The 20,220-nt window shown below is 49.1% G+C and overlaps 1 protein-coding gene across 1 annotated transcript in view; it reads left to right on the top strand.

Moving 5' to 3' along the window:
• Nucleotides 1-20,220, top strand: part of LOC147700526 (E3 ubiquitin-protein ligase TRIM69-like) — a 304,581-nt gene that overhangs the window by 22,027 nt on the left and 262,334 nt on the right. Inside the window, exons 3-4 of the mRNA XM_086929116.1 lie at nt 6,459-6,590; nt 8,685-8,828. Coding sequence (XP_086785242.1) covers nt 6,459-6,590; nt 8,685-8,828 — 276 coding nt within the window. The remainder of the gene's footprint in view (nt 1-6,458; nt 6,591-8,684; nt 8,829-20,220) is intronic.

A 20,220-nucleotide genomic window follows, 5' to 3' on the forward strand; every position in this document is an offset into this window, starting at 1 on the left:
CGCAGCGCAGTACAGTGCATTCCGTCCCTTTATTTATTTATTTATTTATTTATTCATTTTTGATATTTGTAAAGCGCGTGCAATGGCCCGTGGGCGTCTCGGCGCTAAGTATCTGAATATTTACCCTGAGGAAACTATGGATGATTTATTGATTAAAGAGCCAGGTCTTAAGTTGTTTACGAAAAGACCATAGAGATGGACTGGCTTTAATCATTGGTGGCAGAGTGTTCCACAGCTTGGGGGCTGATACCAGGAATCTTCTATCGCCCCATGAGACCGTTTTTGTGCGGGGTATAACAAGATCTCCTGAGCAAGATGAACGTAGTGTTCTGAGCGGACGATAAGGAGTCAGATTGCGGATGAGATGTGCTGGTCCTTGGTTGTGCAACGCTTTATACACAATGCACAGGGTCTTGAACTTTATCCTGTTTTTAATGGATAACCAATGCAGCTCTTTGATGGTTTTAGAGGCCGAGTGATGTTTAGGGATATTTCCCAAAAGCCTCGCAGCAGAGTTTTGTATTGTTTGCAATTTATTCAAGACTCCTTCCTGTGCATTGAGGAACAGGGCATTGCAATAGTCCAAGGTGGACAGCACAAGAGAGGTGACAAGAGTTTTACCAGCTTTATCAGGTAGAAAAGGGAGGATTTTTTTGATAAGCTTCAGTTTGTAAAAAGCTGAAGAGGTAATCTGGTTGGCATGTGGGTGGAACGTGAGGCGGTCATCAAAGATGACTCCCAGATTCCTCACTTTGCTGACAGGTTCAGGGGGAGAGCCTAAGGAGGAAGGCCACCAATTGGATGACCACTCAGGTGTTAGTTGTCCAAAGATGACTACCTCTGTTTTATCAGAGTTTAACTTTAAGCAATTGGAGGCCATCCAACTCCCTATAGCCATCATGCCAGCCCTGAGGTCATCTGCCACTTTATAGCCATTGTTCTTGATGGCTAGAACCAGCTGGGTGTCATCTGCGTAGGACGTAAGGCTCATCCCATAAGCCCGAATGACATTGGCTAAGCCCGACACGTAGATGTTAAAAAGTGTCGGGCTTAGGGATGAGCCTTGAGGTACTCCACATGGCAGTGACATGGTGGACGAATGAAATGGTCCCGTTGTAACTACCTGAGTTCTATCAGCCAAAAAGGAGGCCAGAAGTTTGCTGGCAGTCCCTTGTACACCCAGGCCCTCGACACGGTCAATCAGGGTGGTATGATCGACCGTGTCGAAGGCTGCAGATAGATCAAGTAGTATCAGAACTGCTGTACCCCCAGTGTCACGGATGAGTCTGATGTCATCAGCTGCTTTAATCAGGGCTGTCTCCGTCCCATGATACTGGCGGAACCCAAACTGAGTTTCATCAAGTAGCTGGTGTTGTTCCAAAAAAGCGGAAAGTTGTTTATTCATAGCTTTTTCGGCTATTTTGGCCAGAACCGGTAAGTTGGCTATAGGTCGGTAGCTTTTAGGATCGTCCTTATCCAAATGTGATTTCTTTAACAGAGGTTTTATAATGTTTTTTTTTAAACTTTCAGGGTAGATACCTGTTTTAAACATGGTATTGCATATGGAGGATATGGCCGGGGTAATCTCATCTAAGACTGGCAGTAGGACTTTGAAAGGACAAGGGTCAAGTGCTGAACCTGATCTGATGGTAGTAATTATGTCCATAGCCTGAGCTTCTGAAATTTCAGCAAATTGAGTGAGCGTGGGACCAATAAGTGTATTAAGTGTGCTCTCAGAAGAGTTTTTAATTTTGGTGGCAAATGCAGAATATATATCATTTACTTTGCTAAAGAAAAAATTGGCCAGTGTGTCACAGAGAAGTTGAGATGGGGGTGGGGTCAGATTGGGGGAGTGACCGGCTAGCTGTTTTGCAGTCTCATACAAAATTTTATGAGAATTTTTTGCAGTTTCTATTTTGTGACTAAAAAATGATTTCTTGGCTTCATCAATCATCTGTTTGTATTTGGCTACTGTTTCCTTATATTTGGTTTTAGCCTCTTCGGCATAATCTTTCCGCCAAAGCCTTTCTTTCTGCCTGCATTGTTGTTTCTGCTGTCTTAAGGCAGCTGAGTACCAAGGGGCTGAAGGAGTAGATCTATTACGGGATATTTGCTTAGTGGGAACCAGCGAGGATGCAGCTGCATCCACCCAGTCATAGAATTGAGAGGTGGCTGTGTTTGGGTCTTGTGAAAAGGAAGGCATGGAGGCTGCTAAAGAGGTTTTAAAGTTGGAGCTGTCTATATCGTTCCATGCCTTGAAAGTTTGATTTGTATTGATGGGTTTCGGGGGGACAGCTGATTGGTGAGGGTTGAGTGATGCCATGATGACATAATGGTCTGACCAAGTGACCGGAAAGGTTTGTGTTACATGGAGGTCATTGGAATTGGAAAAGATGCCATCCAGAGTGTGGCCCCTATCATGCGTAGGAGATTTGACCATAAGAGATAGACCAAAAGTAGACATATCCCCAAGGAACATAGCAGTGTCCTTATCTTCAGGTTTATCAAAATGGAAATTAAAATCTCCAAGGACAGTAAAAGAGCTGTCAAGAGCGCATGATTCCAAGATGGATCTTAGCTCAGTGATAAATCCTGTTCTTGATCCCGGGGGACGGTACAGAAGGATCCCTTTGAAATTATCAGAGGGGGTCAATTTGACAGAGAATTGCAAAGCTTCACACGATGGCAAGGGGATAGTATTGGTTCTAACCGTGAAGGAATCACGTACAACAAAAGCAATCCCCCCACCTCTCCCACGTGGTCTATCCAATCTGTGGATAGAAAATCCCTTAGGTACCGCAATGACAATATCTGGGTCGGATGAATTGTCCATCCACGTTTCTGTCATGAACAGCATGTCTAGGTTGTTATCTTCCATTAGGTCGGATATGTCCTGGCGATGTTTTCCCAGCGAGCGGACATTTATAAGTGCAAATTGAAAAGGTTTGGGGGGACAAGTCTTGGGTTTGTTTGGATAGGATTTGTGAGGGATAGGTATCTGCAGTTGGCAGCAAGGGCAGATTTCGGGAGAGGCCACTTCAAGGTGTATCGGGTCTAATAAAATACAAGACTGCTGTATTGGAGGCCGTAGACCCCTAAGCATATTCGGCGTATATGGACCTGGGCGATCTGGGTCATACGGGTCAAAAAGACCAGGGGGACTGGCCCTCGGCCCGGGCCAGGCGCGGACGGGCACAGACGGGCCCGCCTTTGGCGCGCCCGCTGCGCCCGCCCGCTGCGCGGACGGGAGAGCCTGTTGTTTATATCCGCCATTACAGTGGGAGGAGAGAGGGCGGAACCAGCGAGCAGCTAGACCGCCAGCCTTCCCCAGTCCAAGATGGCACCTGAAATGCGCCTGGAATCGGCGTCGCGATGTCCAGAAGGCGATAGTGAAGGAGCCTTGGGCGACGCTAATCTCAAACCAAGGTGGGGGCCAATGTTAGCTAATTTAAGTATTAAAATACTGATGTATTAAAAGTTCGTTATTATTGCCTTCAATAACGAAATGCTCTGCTAAATTATTTAAAAAGCGCGCAGGTAGCGCAGAGAACCCCCGGCTTCTGCCTCAAGGGTGAAAATTCGGTAAAGAGACAAATACCTCGAGGGTGGAGGCAAGCACCTTTCCCTGTCATGCAGAGCAGTACAGTGCATTCCCGCCCTTTCCCTGTCACGCAGTGCAATACGGTGGATTCCTGCCATATCCCTGTCACGCAGCGCAGCACAGTGCATTCCCGCCCTTTCCCAGTCACGCAATGCAGTACGGTGCATTCCCGCCCTTTACGTGTCATGCAGCACAGTACGGTGCATTCCCGCCCTTTCCGTGTCATGCAGCGCAGTTCGGTGCATTTCATCCCTTTCCCTGTCACGCAGCGCAGTACGGTGCATTCCCGCCCTTTCCCTGTCACGCAGCGCAGTACGGTGCATTCCTGCCCTTTCCGTGTCATGCAGCGCAGTACGGTGCATTCCCGCCCTTTCCGTGTCATGCAGCGCAGTACGGTGCATTTCATCCCTTTGCCTGTCACGCAGCGCAGTACGGTGCATTCCCGCCCTTTCCCTGTCACGCAGCGCAGTACGGTGCATTCCTGCCCTTTCCGTGTCATGCAGCGCAGTACGATGCATTCCCGCCCTTTCCCTGTCACGCAGTGCAGTACGGTTCATTCCTGCCCTTTCCCTGTCATGCAGCCCAGTACGGTGCATTCCCGCCCTTTCTCTGTCATGCAGCGCACTACCGTGCATTCCCGCCCTTTCCCTGTCACGCAGATCAGTACAGTGCATTTCCGCCCTTTCCCTGTCATGCAGTGCAGTACAGTGCATTCCCACCCTTTCCCTGTCAAGAGGTGCAGTACGGTGCATTTCCGCCCTTTCCCTGTCATGCAGTGCAGTACAGTGCATTCCCACCCTTTCCCTGTCAAGAGGTGCAGTACGGTGCATTCCTGCACTTTAATTGTAACTCATCTCTTTCTCTCTCTCTCTCCCCTCTCTCTCGCTCCCCCCTTTCTCTCCCCCTCTCTCCCTCTCTCTCTCTCTCTCTCCCTCTCTCTCTCTCTCTCCCCCTCTCTCTCTCCCCCTCTCTCCCTCTCTCTCCCCCTCTCTCTCTCCCCCTCTCTCTCTCCCCCTCTCTCTCTCTCTCTCTCTCTCTCTTCCTCTCTCTCTCCCTCCTCTCTATCTCTCTCTCCCTCTCTCTCTCTCTCCATCTCCCTCTCTCCCCCTCTCTCCTCTCTCCCTATCTATCTCCCCTCTCTCCTCCCTCTCTCTCTCTCCCTCTCTCTCCCTCTCTCTCTCCCCCCTCTCCCTCTCTCTCTATCTCTCTCTCTCACTCCCTCTCCCTCTCTCTCCACTCTCCTCCCTCTCTCCCCTCTCCCTTCCTCTCTATCTCTCTCTCCCTCTCGCTCTCTCCGTCTCCCTCTCTCTCCTCTCTCTCTCTCCCCCTCTCTCCTCTCTCTCCTCTCTCTCTCTCCCCTCTCTCCTCTCTCTCTCTCTATCTCCCCTCTCTCCTCCCTCTCTCTCTCCTCTGTCTCCCTCTACCTCTCTCTCTCCCCTCTCCCTCTCTCTCTCTCTCTCTCCTTCTCTCTCCCTCTCCCTCTGTCTCTCCCCTCTCCCTCTCTCTCTCCCTCTCTCTCTCCCCCTCGTCCTCCCCCTCTCTCTCTCTCTCTCCCCCTCTGTCTCTCCCCCTCTCTCCCTCTCTCTCCCCTCTCTCTCTCCCCCCTCTCTCTCTCTCTCTCTCTCTCTCCCTATCTCTCTCCTCTCTCTCTCTTTCCCTTCCTCTCTATATCTCTCTATCTCTCTCTCTCACTCCCTCTCCCTCTCTCTCCACTCTCCCTCCCTCTATCCCCTCTCCCTTCCTCTCTATCTCTCTCCCTCTCGCTCTCTCCGTCTCCTCTCTCTCCTCTCTCTCTCCCCCCTCTCTCCTCTCTCTCCTCTCTCTCTCACCCCTCTCTCCTCTCTCTCTCTCTCTATCTCCCCTCTCTCCTCCCTCTCTCTCTCCCTCTCTCTCCCTCTCCCTCTCTCTCTCCCCTCTCCCTCTCTCCCTCTCTCTCTCCTTCTCTCTCTCTCTCTCTCTCTCTCACCTCTCCCTCTCTCCCTCTCCCTCTCCCTCTCTCTCTCTCCGCCTCTCTCTCTCCCCTCCCCTCTCTCTCTCCCTCTCTCTCCCTATCTCTCTGTCTCTCTCTTCCTCTTATCTCTCTCTCCCTCTCTCTCGCCCTCTCTCTCTCTGTCTCCCTCTCCCTCCTCTCTCTCTCTCTCCCCCTCTCTCTCTATATCTCCCCTCTCCCCCTCTCTCTCTTTCCCTCTCTCTCTCTTTCCCTCTCTCTCTCTCCCTCCCTCTCTCTCTCTCTCTCTCTCTCTCTCTCTCTCTCTCCCCCCCCTCTCCCTCTCCCTCTCCTTTCTCTCTCTCTCTCCCCCTCTCCCCCTCTATCTCTCTCTCTCCCCTCCTCTCTCTCTCTCTCTCCCTCTCCCTCTCCCCCTCTCCTCTCTCTCTCTCTCTCCCTCTGACTCTCTCTCTCTCCCTCTCCCCTCTCCCTCTCTCTCTCTCTCCCTCTCCCTCTCTCTCTCTCTCGCCCCCTCATCTCTCTCTTCCTCTCTCTCTCTCCCCTCTCCCTCCCTCCCTCCCTCTCTCTCTCTCTCTCTCTCTCCCTCTCCCTCACTCTCTCTCTCACTCTCTCTCCCCCTTTCTCTCTCCCTCTCCTCTCTCTCTCTCTCTCTCTCTCTCTCCCTTCTCTCTCTCTCCCTCTCTCTCTCTCTCTCTCTCCCTCTCTTTCCTCTCTGTCTCCCTCTCTCTCTCTCTCTCTCCCTCCCTCTCTCTCCCTCTCTCTCTCTCTCTCTCTCTCTCACTCTCTCCTCTCTCTCTCCCTCTCTCTCCTCTCTCTCTCCCTCCCTCTCCTTCCTCTCTGCCTCTCTCCCCCTCTCTCTCTCTCTCTCTCTCTCTCTCTCCCTCTCTCTCTCCTTCCCCCCCCCTGCAGTGGAGAGAGCAGTCTTCTACAGCCCCAGGGTGCAGAGCTGTGCTGGTCTCCCAGACGAGGCTGGAGATGGTGCAGCGTCTTCCCAGAATCCTCCGCGCTCTCTTCTGAAAACCTCTCTGTGCCTCCGTCCAGGTAAGCACCCTTTTGTCTCTTGTTTCTGCATGTTGTGGTGCATGCCATGTTCATGTGTGTTAGGGTTCAGTCATGTTAGTGATGTCAGTCTCGGACAATAGATTCTGAAAGTGAGGGCGGGGGTTGATGACGCAGGAATGACGCAGTCTGGGGTAGTAGTGGTAAATGTAGGCTTCTTACTACTACTGAGTGCAGCTCGATGAACATATCTGCCTCACACCAGTGGTGCAGCAAGGATGCCAAGAGCTCTGAAGCAGCTACAATAGCAGTGCAGAGGGCCCCTCACAGCCCTGGGGCCCCTCACAGACCTGGGGCCCCTGACAGCCCTAGGGCCCCTCAGAGCCCTGGGCCCCTCACAGCCCTGGACCCCTCACAGCCCTGGGGCCCCTCAGACCCCTGGGATCCCTCACAGACCTGGGGCCCCTCACAGCCCTGGGACCCCTCACAGCCCTGGGGCCCCACACAGCCCTGGGGCCCCACACAACCCTGGGGCGCCTCATTGCACTGGGGCCTCTCACAGTCCTGGGGCTCAGTGCCACTGGACCTTCTGCATGCTTGGTGGGTACGACCCTGCCTCACACCCTTCCACCTCACACTCTGACATGTAAGTATGTTCCTAACATGTCGTGTTGTATGTACTCGACTGTTCAAGCTCACATCCCTCACAGTCTGTTGCATTCAGTAAAATAAAGATGATGGGTCCTAGTTGTAATGTTCAAGTAGTATATTTATTCTTGGGATTAGATCGTCAGGTACAGCATTTAAGTAGGAATGTAATATGGTAAGAAACCCCACCGGGAGCAGATAACTTCCTGCTCAGCCTCCAGGTAACTGATAAATCCCTTGAATAGCAACAGGTAGAATCATAGATGACATCACAGAGACATGACATAGACAAGCAGACACTAACACTAAGGAGGGACAAAGAGAGAGGAAGAGCAGGATATAAAACAGTCCTTCCTCCCTGGTCTGTGGTACCTCCACCACTGCTGATGCTCTTGTGTTACTGTGGACAGCACTTCTATCTACAGCTGTGCAAAGACACACAAACACACAGAGAGGGTTGTGTGTCAGTGCCATTGACTAAAATAATGACTGACTTTAAGATAGTGTCTAAAATATCATTTACAAAAAGTTAATCTCTTTGAGTGTAGATTTTCTGACTCTAATGTGTGATTCTTAAGGCACAATATCTTTGTCAGACAATATTTATTCCACAATATTCTGCTGCCAGACCCACAAAGAGGAGTCACTCTCAGATCACAACAAACATTTCAACACTTTGTTGCATGAACCACTTCATCGGGTTGATCTGGACTCTTCTCGGTATCTCTTTCTCTTCCTCTCTGACACTCATTCTCCCTCGTTTCCACTGTCTCTCTCCCAACTCTCTCCCTCTTCTTTTTTCCTTTATCTATTTCACTGTCTCTCTTTTTCTCTTACTGTTTCTCTCCCTTTCTTTTTTCTTTAACTGCTTTTCCCTCCCTTTATCTCACTGCACCTGTCTACCCCTCCCTCCCTTCCTCTATCTCTCTGAACCTGTCTCTCCCTCATCCCTCCTCCATCTCTCTGTACCTGTCTCTCCCTACTCCCTTCCTCTATCTCCCTGTGCCTGTCTGTCTCTCTCTTCCGCCCTTCCTCTATCTCTTTGTACCTGTCTCTCCCTCCCACACTCTGTCTCTCTGTAACTGTCTCTCCCTCTATCTCTCTGTACCTGCCACTCCCTCCCTCTATCTCTCTGTACCTGTACATCCCTCCTCCCTGGAACCTCTCTGACCTGCCTCTCTCTGACTCCCCCCTTCATCTCTCTGTACCTGTCACTCACTCCCTCTCTCTATCTTACTGTACCTGTCTCTCTCTATCTCCATCTCTCTGTACCTGTACCTCCCTCCTCCTCTCTCTGTACCTGTCTCACCCTCCCTCTCGCTGTCTCCCCCTCCTCTCTCTGTCTCTTTGTACCTGTCTCTTCCTCCATCTCTCTCTCTGTCTGTCTGTACCTGTCTCTCCCTCCCACCTCTCTCTGTCTCTCTCTCCCTGTCCCTCTCTCTCCGTCTCTCTGTTTCTCTGTACCTGTCTCTCCCTCCTCTGTACCAGTTTCCCAGTACAACCTTCATGACAGACAAGGACGTCTCTCTGGACAGAGCGGCTCCAGGGTGAGGAATGAGCCTGGAACAGAAGATTCCTCTCCATGGAGAGATTTACAGCCTCATCTGAGACAGACTCTGTGTCTCCACAAAGGTGAGAGAAATTTACCTTTTAACTTTCAACACACACATTTGTTTTTGAATAAATATACATGTTGTTCTTGATATTTACATGTTAAATACAAGACTGGCACAGAACACTATTTGTTTTGAATGCACTTTTTGCAGGTCACTGCCTTTCATACATTGAAACCACCTGTGCTCTTGGACAGCCCTGAGCAAATACTCTGCATATACTTCAGGTTTACCTTTGCTGGCCCTTTTTGTAAACACTTACATCCATTAGATGGACACAGGATAAAAAAAATTAGGTATAGAAGTATTATGGTAATTATCTGTCATTATGTAAACTATGCAACGCACTATCACACTATAGTTAGGGTTGTCTGGCAAGCGAGCTAGAAGGAGTGTGTTTGGAGGTGCGTTGCTTACAATATTTTGAAAAAAGTTTGATTATTTTTAATTTAACGGTATAACTATAACTTTGTAATTTCTAATTGTGCAATTTGATTAATTTTTATAGGAAAAATAAAGATTCCCTAACTATAACTAAGCTTTAATGTTTTTTTTAAATTTATTTTTACATTTCAATGATATTTTAACATTTTTAAAACAGTAGTATGAAATAACACTGTAAGAGCATTGTATGGTTTCTAAGCCATATAAAATAACAATCATAAATACATAGACTAAAAATACTCAACTGGTGCTTCTAAAATACGCCTACCTCAATGTACCTAACCAGTCTAGTACGAGGGAAGAAGTAAGTATTGTGTAGCATAGGTTTAGTTTTCTTTTGCCAAGAATCTATCCAAGAGTTCTCTAGGTTCTAATCAGCTCCATACCTTAGTTAGAATGAAGGAGGTCTGGTATCTCTGTCTCGGGACTCGATTTCCCAACACCCCGCAAGGGGAGCTTGGAAACACTGGAGCTGGATTCTTGGCAGGAGAAGAGCAGCCTCTGAAGAGTGCATTAGCTGGAGGGTCGGCTTCCTTCGGCACTTGCTGTAGCGAGTTGCATCAGGCAAGTGGCTAGTCGAATTGCTCCGCACCACTGTGTGTTTGCTAAGTCAATTGAAGGTATATTTATACCTTGAAAGTGTTTAGGAATGCCATAGTTTGACGTAAAGCCAGGCATAAGAACGTCACAATGAATCCCTTGGGAAAAGTTGTTCATTGTAAAGCATGCTGAGTTCTTGGAGAAATCAATCTTCAAGTAAGCGGAAGTCCCTGACTGCTTAAGCCGATTTCCAAGAAACCGTTGTGAAGTTTGATACTGGTGGAAGTAGCCATGCCTGTATTTGGATTGCATGGGCTATGCCTAAATAAGGGAATGATTTCTATGCCTATATTAGGGCAACGTGATTTGTACCTATATAAGGGCATGAATCAGGAAAATTCACTACGGAGCCTAAAACGCCACACAACAGAATATAGTACAATGTAGTATTGAAGAGTGGTGAGTAGCCAAAATATTAAAACAAATTATATCGACCTACTATAATATCGATGTATTAATATCGAAGGGACAGAATATCAATGTTAAGGTAACTAATATCTATGTTTTTAATATTGAAGTTAGTAATATCGATATCAAATATATCAATGTTATTAATATCACTGTAAGTAATATCAAAGTTAGTAATATTGATATCAAATATATTGATATTACTAATATAGATTTTAATTTTATTGTTATGTATTTTATTAATTATTCAATATGTATATGTTATATGTTTTTGTTAAGTGTTCTACTAGTTTTAAAACATATGTATACAATTTTTATATGTTAATAATGTTTTTTTTAAGTTAACTTTGTGTTTTAGTACAGTAGTTGTGGGTTTATAGGGGAATAGGGTGGGAAGTAATGTAATTATACTAAATTAATTATTAATTTTTAGGAATCATAAATGCATTTTAATAAATGTTTGTGTTTAAGTTCTGTAGCGGGTTGTGGGTTTATAGGGGAATAGGGTGGGAAGTAATTTAAATGTAATTAAGTAATAATGTATTTTCATTAATTGGTATCAATAATTATATTATTGTAAATTAATTATTATTTGGTAATTCATTTTTAATTGAAATGTAATTAAGTAATTATTAAATTAATTGTTGGTAATTAATTTATTGCACGTTAATTATTAATTGGTAATTGTGAGAAGTTGGCCTGGTATGTGATGCTCACTAATTCTAGTGATCACCCTGTACCATGCCAAGCAACCTTTATGATGATCGGTTGTAAGTCAACCTTATAGACCAGTTATCCTAGTGGTAACGTGGACAAAGCAGTCTTAGGCTAAACTCTGAAAGGCATGTGAAGCCAGCTGTAATACCATACACAACCCCCTTGAATACCACATGAAAGGACACCACACAGATATATATTGAAAATATATATATATATATTTATTAACTACAAATATCCCCTGAACTCTTTATGAGCACAGAAGCACAAGCGTTAAACAAAACACAGTTTAAAATACACAAAAGTTGCACAGTATGGATGAGCCCTAGGGGCCACCTAAACCATATACCAAGAAAGTGGTATAAGAGATACCAATCGAAAGGGAAATAGGCCTAGGGCCTTGGGAATCGCTGGAACTGTTTGGGACTAGCAGTGACTAAGGGGCCGATCAGGATAGCGGTTTTTCCGCATCCTCGGGGCCGGCGGAAGCCACCGCCGGCCCCGAGGATGCGGAAAAACCGCAGCGGACTGACCAAGGACCCACCGCCACATTAGGATGGCTGGTGGGTCCTGGTTTCCGTCCGCAGCTTTTCCGCCGCGGTTGGCTTACAACCGCGGCGGAAAAGCTCTAATATGGTGACGGTGTCTCTCAGACACCGTCCACCATATTAGGATGGGCAGTGAATTATGCTTTTCCGCGGCGCGTTTCCCGCCGTGGAAAAGCATACGGAACTTCACTGCGGGGGCCCGTTGCGGGCCCCCTAGGTGAAGGGGGGGTGGGGGGTGCACATGGGGGGTACCTATGGTACCCCCCTGCATTTGCATGCAGAAAGCGGCAGGCACCGCACGGTGCCTGCCTCTTTCTGCATGCAAAAGCAATGCGTGCATTTTTAACATTGCCGCGGGTGCAGCTTGAAGCTGCACCCGCCGCAATGTTAAAAATAGAGGATGTGACCGCCAGGGTGGCGGTCACATCCTAATTGCACAGGAGGGAACTCCGCATGCCCATGCGGAGGTTCCCTCCTGCTCTGGGGTCGCGGACGGACGCAAGTCCGTCCGCGATCCTGATCGGCCCCTATGTCTGGAAAGGCCTGCGGGACTCGGGTGCAGTGTTTAAAGTGCACGCACTCACCAATGCAAAGTCTATGGTGCGTAAAAGTTAGAAAGTTAGTTAGTTAGGAACCTTCCGAGTGACCTAGAAAGCTGAAACTTGAGACACAGGCCCTATAGGTGTGTACCAGTGTGGGAACACCGGCGTTGCTGAGTTACCTCACCCACAGGAAGCGGGTGCATATGGTCGAAGTAGTGTCGGTTTCGTCACACTGGTCGATGGTGCTTGGAGCTGAAGATGCTGCAGGCGGCTCGATGTGAAGAGTTCCGGTGGATCCAAGGGTGGATCTGAAGTTGAGAAGACCTGAAAGCAGAGGGGACAATGTTCAAAGTCACTAGCCAGTGACTACCGTGGAACCAGATTGGAACCAGGCAATGTCGGGTGCAAACAGGCATTGAGGTGTAGCTTCTCTCTGCAGCCACGTGGACACCGGGGGTCGAGGACGTCCAGGAGTCGGTCACGAGCTGTCGCACGCAGGCTTCTTGCTGTTGGCGGTGTCGGCAACTTGATTGGAGCAAACAGGCTTTGGCTAATGCAAGCCATGCAGGAGTCAAAAAAGGCTTATCACTCGGACCAGCAAGGTCAGAGCGGGTGCTCCTTTTTACAGGAGCGAGGGCATGTCTGGAGCAACCAGACCTGTAGTGTAGTTCTTCGGACTCGTTGCCAATATGGCCGCTGACCACGTGGCTAGTGGCCGGGATGGCACATCGAGTGGCACAATGCAAAAGGGCCCCACGCAGATCGTGGAGATGCTGGGGGGCTGATCTTCGGTGCAGAAGCTGCTCGGTGGTGAGGGTTCTCAGTCCCCAAAGCACAACATCGAGGATGCCTCTGATGCTGCGCAGTCAGCTCTTCGGGTGTCTTCCAAGATGTCCGGTCCCACGTCTCTCGGTGCCTCCACGGGTCCCTTCTTTGCAGGGACTGTGGATCGGGCTGTGAGAAGTCTGGGAGTCTGGATCTTGTCAGGCTCTGGGCTCCGGCTCCGGCGGGAGGCGGCGGCAAAGCAGACGTTGATTCGCTGGTTGGTGCCTGTGTTCACAGGGTGGCCACTCCTAGGCCACAAGGGAGATGCTCTTCAGTCTTCTGTGCAGCAGAATGTCGAAGTCCAGTCATCTTCTTAGTTTCAAGTTGATTCAGGATGATCTGAGGTGCTCTGGCACTGCTCCCACTCTTATTCCCAATCTGAGGGGTGGATCACCTGCTATGTCCCTCCTCTGGGTGGGACCAGGAAGGGGGGCAATTACACCCCCTTTCCTTTGTCCAGCTCCTCGCCAGGCCTGGGTCTGGAAAGTCCCAGGACCGGTTTGGACTGGCTTATGCACGGGGACACCCTGTGTGCCCCGGGCATGTCTCAATCTATCAACACAAAATCCTGTCTGGGGTGGTGCTCGCACCTCCCAAGGCAGGAAACCCTTTGTCCAAGCCTCCCTCGCTGGAAGGACTCCCAGCAGCAGGAGGTCAGACTTGTGTCTGTGGTGGCAGCATCCATTTTGTGATGCTGAGGCGCTGGTTAACTTTAACCGGGGTTAAGGCTACACACATGTCGTGTCCCTCTAGAAGGGTGGAATGCCATCCCCGTCGACAGAACTGTTGAGGGGATAGTATTCCAAATCGTATGACACCTTACTCGACATGTTTTGATAAAGCCAAACCAAAGTTAGCATATAACCGCGAGGATTATAATGCACTTAAGAGTATATGGTATGGCAATATCCCGGAACAGCTAAGGGAGTTGTTCCCGACAGCTGCAGACAGGCTCAGCTCATGCTAGAGCACCATCTCACATGTAACCACGCACTCTGCCCCCAGGATTGCAGGGGCCTTCCATAGGAATGGCTTACAGGTTAACATGTGTCCAGTTAAGGTTAGATATAGGGATACTATATCTAAGCAAGAGGTGATTACACCAACTTACCCCAGCTGAGTGATCAGCCAGTTGTGTCAAATATGGAGGCCAGGGGTGGCACAATACATGCTGCAGCCCCTGGTAGGCCTTGGAAACACCTATGCCCTGGGTACCTAGGGTACACTGTTATAGGGGCCAATAAGGTGAACCAGTTACAATTCGTAATGCACCTAGAGTGCATTGGAAGTAATTTAGAGAGAGAACATCAGGCTGTGGGTCTGATTAGCAGGCCCACAGCCACATTAAGTCATAAACCAGAGAAGCAAAAAGCAAACATTTGGGGTTACCAAAGGATAGCAGACCCTACTCTCCTACACAACCCCCCCCCCAAACGCAGGGACATTAGACTAACCTTGACCAGTTGTGTCTTCATGTTCTAAGTGGAAGTACCTGGAGAGACCATCTGCATTGCCATGGTCAGTCCCTGGGCGGTGCTCCACTGTAAAGTCCATCCCCTGTAGGGAAATGGACCAACTGAGTAGTTTGGGGTTTTCACCCTTCATCTGATTGAGCCATAAGAGGGGCTTATGGTCGGTCTGAATCTTGAAGTGAGTGCCAAACAAGTATGGTCTCAACTTCTTCAGGGCCCACACCACAGCAAAGGCCTCCCTCTCAATGGCTGACCAACATTTTTCTCTGGGGGTCAGCCTTCTGCTAATAAAAGCAATGGGCTGGTCCTCGCCATCTACATTAAGCTGTGAAAGCACTGCTCCCACTCCCAACTCAGAAGCATCTGTTTGGACAATGAACTATCTTGAGTAGTCAGGACTCTTCAGGCTAGGTGCAGAGCACATGGCCTTCTTCAGGTCATCAAATGCCTTTTGACAGTTTACTGTCCACTGAACCTTTTTGGGCATCTTCTTGGATGTCAGATCATTAAGAGGAGTCACAATGGACCAATATTTCTTAACAAACTTCCTGTAGTATCCAGTCAGGCCCACGAATGCTCTGACCTGAGTCTGGGTAGTTGGAGGGGACCAGTCCTTGATGGTCTGGATCTTACTCTCCAGTGGTTGAACTTGGCCTCCACCTACAAGGTGGCCCAGGTATACAACCTTACTCTGCCCTATCTGGCACTTTGTTGCCTTGATAGTGAAGCCTGCCTTTTGCAGAGCCTCAAGCACTTCCTTCAGGTGGACCAGGTGATTCTCCCAGGTGGAGCTAAAGACAGCAATATCATCCAGATATGCTGCGCAAAAGTCATCCAACCCAGTAAGGACTTGATTCACCAACCTTTGGAAGGTGGCAGGTGCATTTTTCAAACCAAAGGGCATCACCACAAATTGATAATGCCCACTAGGGGTAGAAAATGCTGTCTTGGCTTTAGACTCCTCAGCTAACCTGATTTGCCAGTAGCCAGCTGTCAAGTCAAATGTGCTCAAATATTTGGCAGAAGCCAACTTGTCAATGAGCTCATCTGCCCTTGGAATAGGGTGTGCATCTGTTCTGGTGACAGCATTGAGTCCTCTGTAATCCACACAGAACCTCATCTCTCTCTTGCAATCTTTGGTGTGAGGTTTGGGGACCAGAACCACTGGGCTAGCCCAGGGGCTCTCTGAAGGCTCAATGACACCTAATTCCTGCATCTTTTGCACCTCAGTCTTTATACAGTCCCTGACATGATCAGGTTGCCTGTAAATCTTGCTCTTTACAAGAAGACTGTCACCAGTGTTCACCACATGGGTACACCAGTTAGTCTGACTGGGTGTCAAGGAGAACATATGCCTGAATGCCTGCAAAACTTGTCTACATTCATTTTGCTGATGTTCAGTGAGGCTGCCATCTAAGGCAACCATCAACTGAGCCATCCTCAGGGTTCTGAGTGAGCAGGTCTGGGAGAGGGTCACTCCTCTGTAGCCATGAGCAAGCCCATGTCTTCCCTGTTGACATATGCCTTCAGTCTGTTGACATGGAGCACTCTGTGGGGGCTCCTGGGAGTTCCTAGGTCCACCAAGTAGGTAACCTCTCCCTTCTTCTCCAGAATTGTATGGGGTCCAGACCATTTGTCTTGGAGTGCTGCTGGGGCCACTGGATCCAACACCCATACCTTCTGTCCTGGCTGAAACTTAACCAAGACAGCCTTTTGGTCATGCCAAGCTTTCTGTATTTCTTGGCTAGCCTCCAGGTTTTTGGATGCCTTTTCCATGTACTCAGTCATCCTGGAGCGGAGACCAAGTACATAGTCCACTATGACCTGTTTAGGCTTTTTGAGAGGTAACTCCCATCCTTCCTTCACTAGACATAGAGGTCCTCTTACAGGGTGCCCAAACAACAATTCAAAGGGGCTGAAGCCAACCCCCTTTTGAGGGACCTCTCTGTAAGCAAACAAAAGGCAGGGTAGAAGCATGTCCCATCTGCGCCTGAGCTTTTCAGGTAAACCTTTGATCATACCCTTTAGGGTCTCATTAAACCTTTCAACAAGCCCATTACACTGTGGATGGTAAGGAGTGGTGAACTTGTAGTTGACACCACATTCCTTCCACATAGCTGTCAAATATCCTGACATGAAGTTTTATTTATTTATTTATTTTCTGAATTTGTAAAGCGCATGGTTACACTTACAGTGTGTCCCCGCGCTGTCAGAAGAGCCATCTGCTCCGTCAGACAACGAGACGGGCTAATCTTTGGGAAAGAGGAGTGTTTTGAGCTTGCTACGGAAGATGAGCTCTGATGTTTCCACTCTTAAGCTCAGGGGGAGAGAGTTCCATTTCTGTGCTGCCAAAGTGCGAAAGGATCTTCCTCCCATTCTGGCTTTCTTGTGTCTGGGGACAGCGAGGAGGCCTGCTCCTAACGAGCGGAGATGTCGAGTGGGCGTATAGGGGCAGAGAAGGTTCCGGAGGAAGGCCGGGCCCTTGCCATGTACGATCCTGTGACCGATACAAAGGACTTTGAAATCAATTCTTTCATTGATCGGAAGCCAGTGAAGAGTTTGTAGGGATTTTTTTGAGGGGGCTCTTCTGGGCAGCCGGAGGACCAGGCGGGCGGCAGCATTCTGAATTGTCTGCAGTCGCCGGCGGCTAGAGGCATTGGCCCCCAGATAAAGGGCGTTGCCGTAGTCCAGTCTTGATGTGACAAGGGCGTGGACCAGGGTCTTCCTAGATGATTCTGGGAGCAGGTCGATGGTTTTGCGGAGTTTCCGCAAAATCGAAAAGCACGTACCGGCTACCCGTCTAGTATGGTAGTTGTAGTCCAGTTTTGAGTCCACCCATACTCCCAGATTCTTGACCTGATCACTAGGGGTAGGAAGGGGCCCCAGGGTCTGTGGCCACCAGGCAGATGACCAGACTGAGGGGGGTTTTCCAACAATCAGCACCTCAGTCTTGTCACCGTTAAGACGGAGGCAGTTCTTCGCCATCCATCCCGCCATATCCTGGAGGCATGCTGAGAAATTAGCGGCAGCTTGTTCAGCAGGTTGGGTCAGAGCGACCACCAACTGTGTGTCGTCTGCGTATGTCACTACTTCTACCCCATATCGTTCCGCAGTAGAAGCCACGGGGGTGACATATAAATTAAAAAGGGTTGGACTGAGACTTGAGCCCTGCGGCACTCCTTGACCGAGGTCAAAGGTGTCGGAACGTGCTCCTCCTTGCTCTACCGAGAAGCTACGGTTGGTGAGAAAGGATTCCAGCCATAACCAGGCCCTGCCTGTCACCCCTCCTTTCTTCAGACACTGCAGCAACGTATGGTGTGCTACAGTGTCGAAGGCTGCACTGAGGTCCAGAAGCACTAGTGCTGCCACATGTCCCGCATCTACGTGCCTCCTCAGTGCCTCAGTCGAAAAAAGGAGGGCTGATTCTGTGGAGTGGCGTGCTCGGAAGCCCGATTGGTTGGTGTGCAGGAGGCCTCTGGACTCTATGTGCGCGGATAGTTGTTGGTTAACCAGCTTTTCCGCCAGTTTAGAGAAGAAGGGTAAGAGCGAAATGGGGCCGAGGTTACTGAGCTGGGATGCACTGATGTTGGGTTTTTTCTTCAGAGGCAGTACGACTGCCTGTTTCCACCGGTGAGGGACCTTTCCAGTGTTAAAAGAGGTTGGTATCTCTGTCAGATATTACCTCCTTAGGAAACCCCACTCTGGAGAAAACTCCAAGTAAGGCCCTGGCCACAACAGGAGCTGTTGTGGTCCTAAGTGGAATTGCCTCTGGGTACCTGGTGGCATGGTCCACCACCACCAGTATGAATCTGTGCCCAGATGCTGTAGGGGGATCCATTGGACCTACAATATCAATCCCCACTCTTTCAAAGGGAACCCCCACCACAGGTAGTGGTATCAGGGGGGGCCTTTGAGGTGCCACCTGCTTTACCACTGGCTTGGCAGGTTACACCGGAGCGACAAAACTCCTTGGTGTCTTCAGACATGTGAGGCCAGTGAAAGTGAGGGACAAGCCTGTCCCAAGTCTTATTCTGGCCTAAGTGTCCTGCTAAAGGAATATCATGGGCCAAGGTGAGAAGGAAACCCCTAAATTGAGAGTTATAACCAACCTCCTGGTTCTACCAGGCTTGGGGTCTCTACCCTCTGTATAAAGGAGTCCATCATCCCATTAAACTTTATGGGCACCTTGTGCATTCCCAGCAGCCTCAGCAGCAGCCTGCTGTCTGAGGGGTTCAAGAGAAGGACAGGTTAACTGAGCCTGCCCCAAGTCTGCCCTAGAAGGTCCCCCTGTCCCCAGAAACTCAACCTGGTCAGGTTCAAGTTCTTCAGAGACAGTTCCTTCAGGGGTCTCAAGACCAGCATCCTGTGAAGCCTGATCCTCACTTGTAGGCAGTTGGGAAGGCACAGCCTTTACCCTCCTGTTCTTCTTCTTGGAAGGTGCTTGGTCCATTGCTCCAGGATCCAAGACCTGAGGTTCAGAGAGGCACTTTTTGGCCTGTGACCTGGTCACAGCAAGGACATGTGATGATATCCCTAACATCTCTGCATGAGTCCTGTACTCAACTTCTGACCATGGAGAGCTCTCCAGGTCATTGCCCAACAGAAATTCAACTGGGAGATCAGCACTAACCACAACTCTTTTTAAGCCAGTTACCCCTCCCCAGGAAAAGTTAACAATTGCCACACTATGGGTAGTGGTGACATTGCTGGCATTGGTCACCAGGTAATTATCACCTGGCATGTATTGTCCAGGGTCCACAAAGTTAGGTGTCACCATAGTGACACTGGCACATGTGTCCCTGTATGCTTGAGCCACTTTGTCATTAATCAGAAGTGTCTGTCTGAATTTGCCCAGATTACTGGGATTTATGGTAGGGGCCAAATCTATGTCCCCCTCACAAATCAGAACAGCCTGTGTAAGGGTTCTGACTAGGTCAGAATCCCCTTCAGTTCCCAAGGTGATACCCACTACCCCCTTGGTTTGTGGACCAGCACTGCTAGCTGTACTAGTGGGTGCTGGTTCCTTAGGGGCTGCAGTGCTGGGGGCTCCACCCTTTTTATACTCACTTGTCCAGTGAGAGGTATTTTTACAAGTACTACACCAGGGCTTTCGTTGACCTTTTTTCTTCTTCTTTTTAGAAGTTTGGGACCCTCCCTCTGCATTAGTTTGGGGCCCTGTTGAAGACTTCTGGTCTTTAGCTTTCTGCTCCCCACCCTTCTGGTCTGTTTTCTTCTGGTCACCACCCTGTTTCTGGTTCTGGTTCTTTTGCTTAACTCTGGTTCTAACCCATTTATCTGCCCTCTTTCCCAATTCTTGGGGAGAGGTCAAATCTGAGTCAACCAAATGTTGATGCAACTCCTGGTTCTGACAATTATTTAAAATTTGTTCTCTCATCAGCAAATTATACAATCCTTCATAGTCTGTAACCTTGCTTCCCAGCAACCATCCCTCCAGAGCTTTAGTAGCACACTCAACAAATTCAGACCAGTCCTGAGTCTGTGTCTTCTGGGTGTCTCTGAACATTAACCTGTACTGTTCAGTGGTTAAGCCTAACCCATCAATCAGAGCACTCTTCAGGACCAGGTAGTTTCTAGAATCCCCATCACTAACTGTGAGGAGTCTGTCTCGGCCTCTACCTTCAAAGGAGAGCCACAAGATTGCTGCCCACTGCTCCTGAGGGATCTGCTGTACCTTGCGGGCTCGACCAAGTGCAGTCATCCATTTGTGGATATCATCCCCAGCTTTGTAGGGGGGCACAATCTTACTCAGGTTTCTGTTATCAAAAGAGCTGTCTTTATCCTTGTGGATATTGCTGCCACCAGTGGGTTCTATTACCCCACTCTCTCTAGGCTGT

This window comes from Lissotriton vulgaris, chromosome 7 (genome assembly GCF_964263255.1).
Source record: "Lissotriton vulgaris chromosome 7, aLisVul1.2, whole genome shotgun sequence".
Classification (NCBI taxonomy): domain Eukaryota; kingdom Metazoa; phylum Chordata; class Amphibia; order Caudata; family Salamandridae; genus Lissotriton; species Lissotriton vulgaris.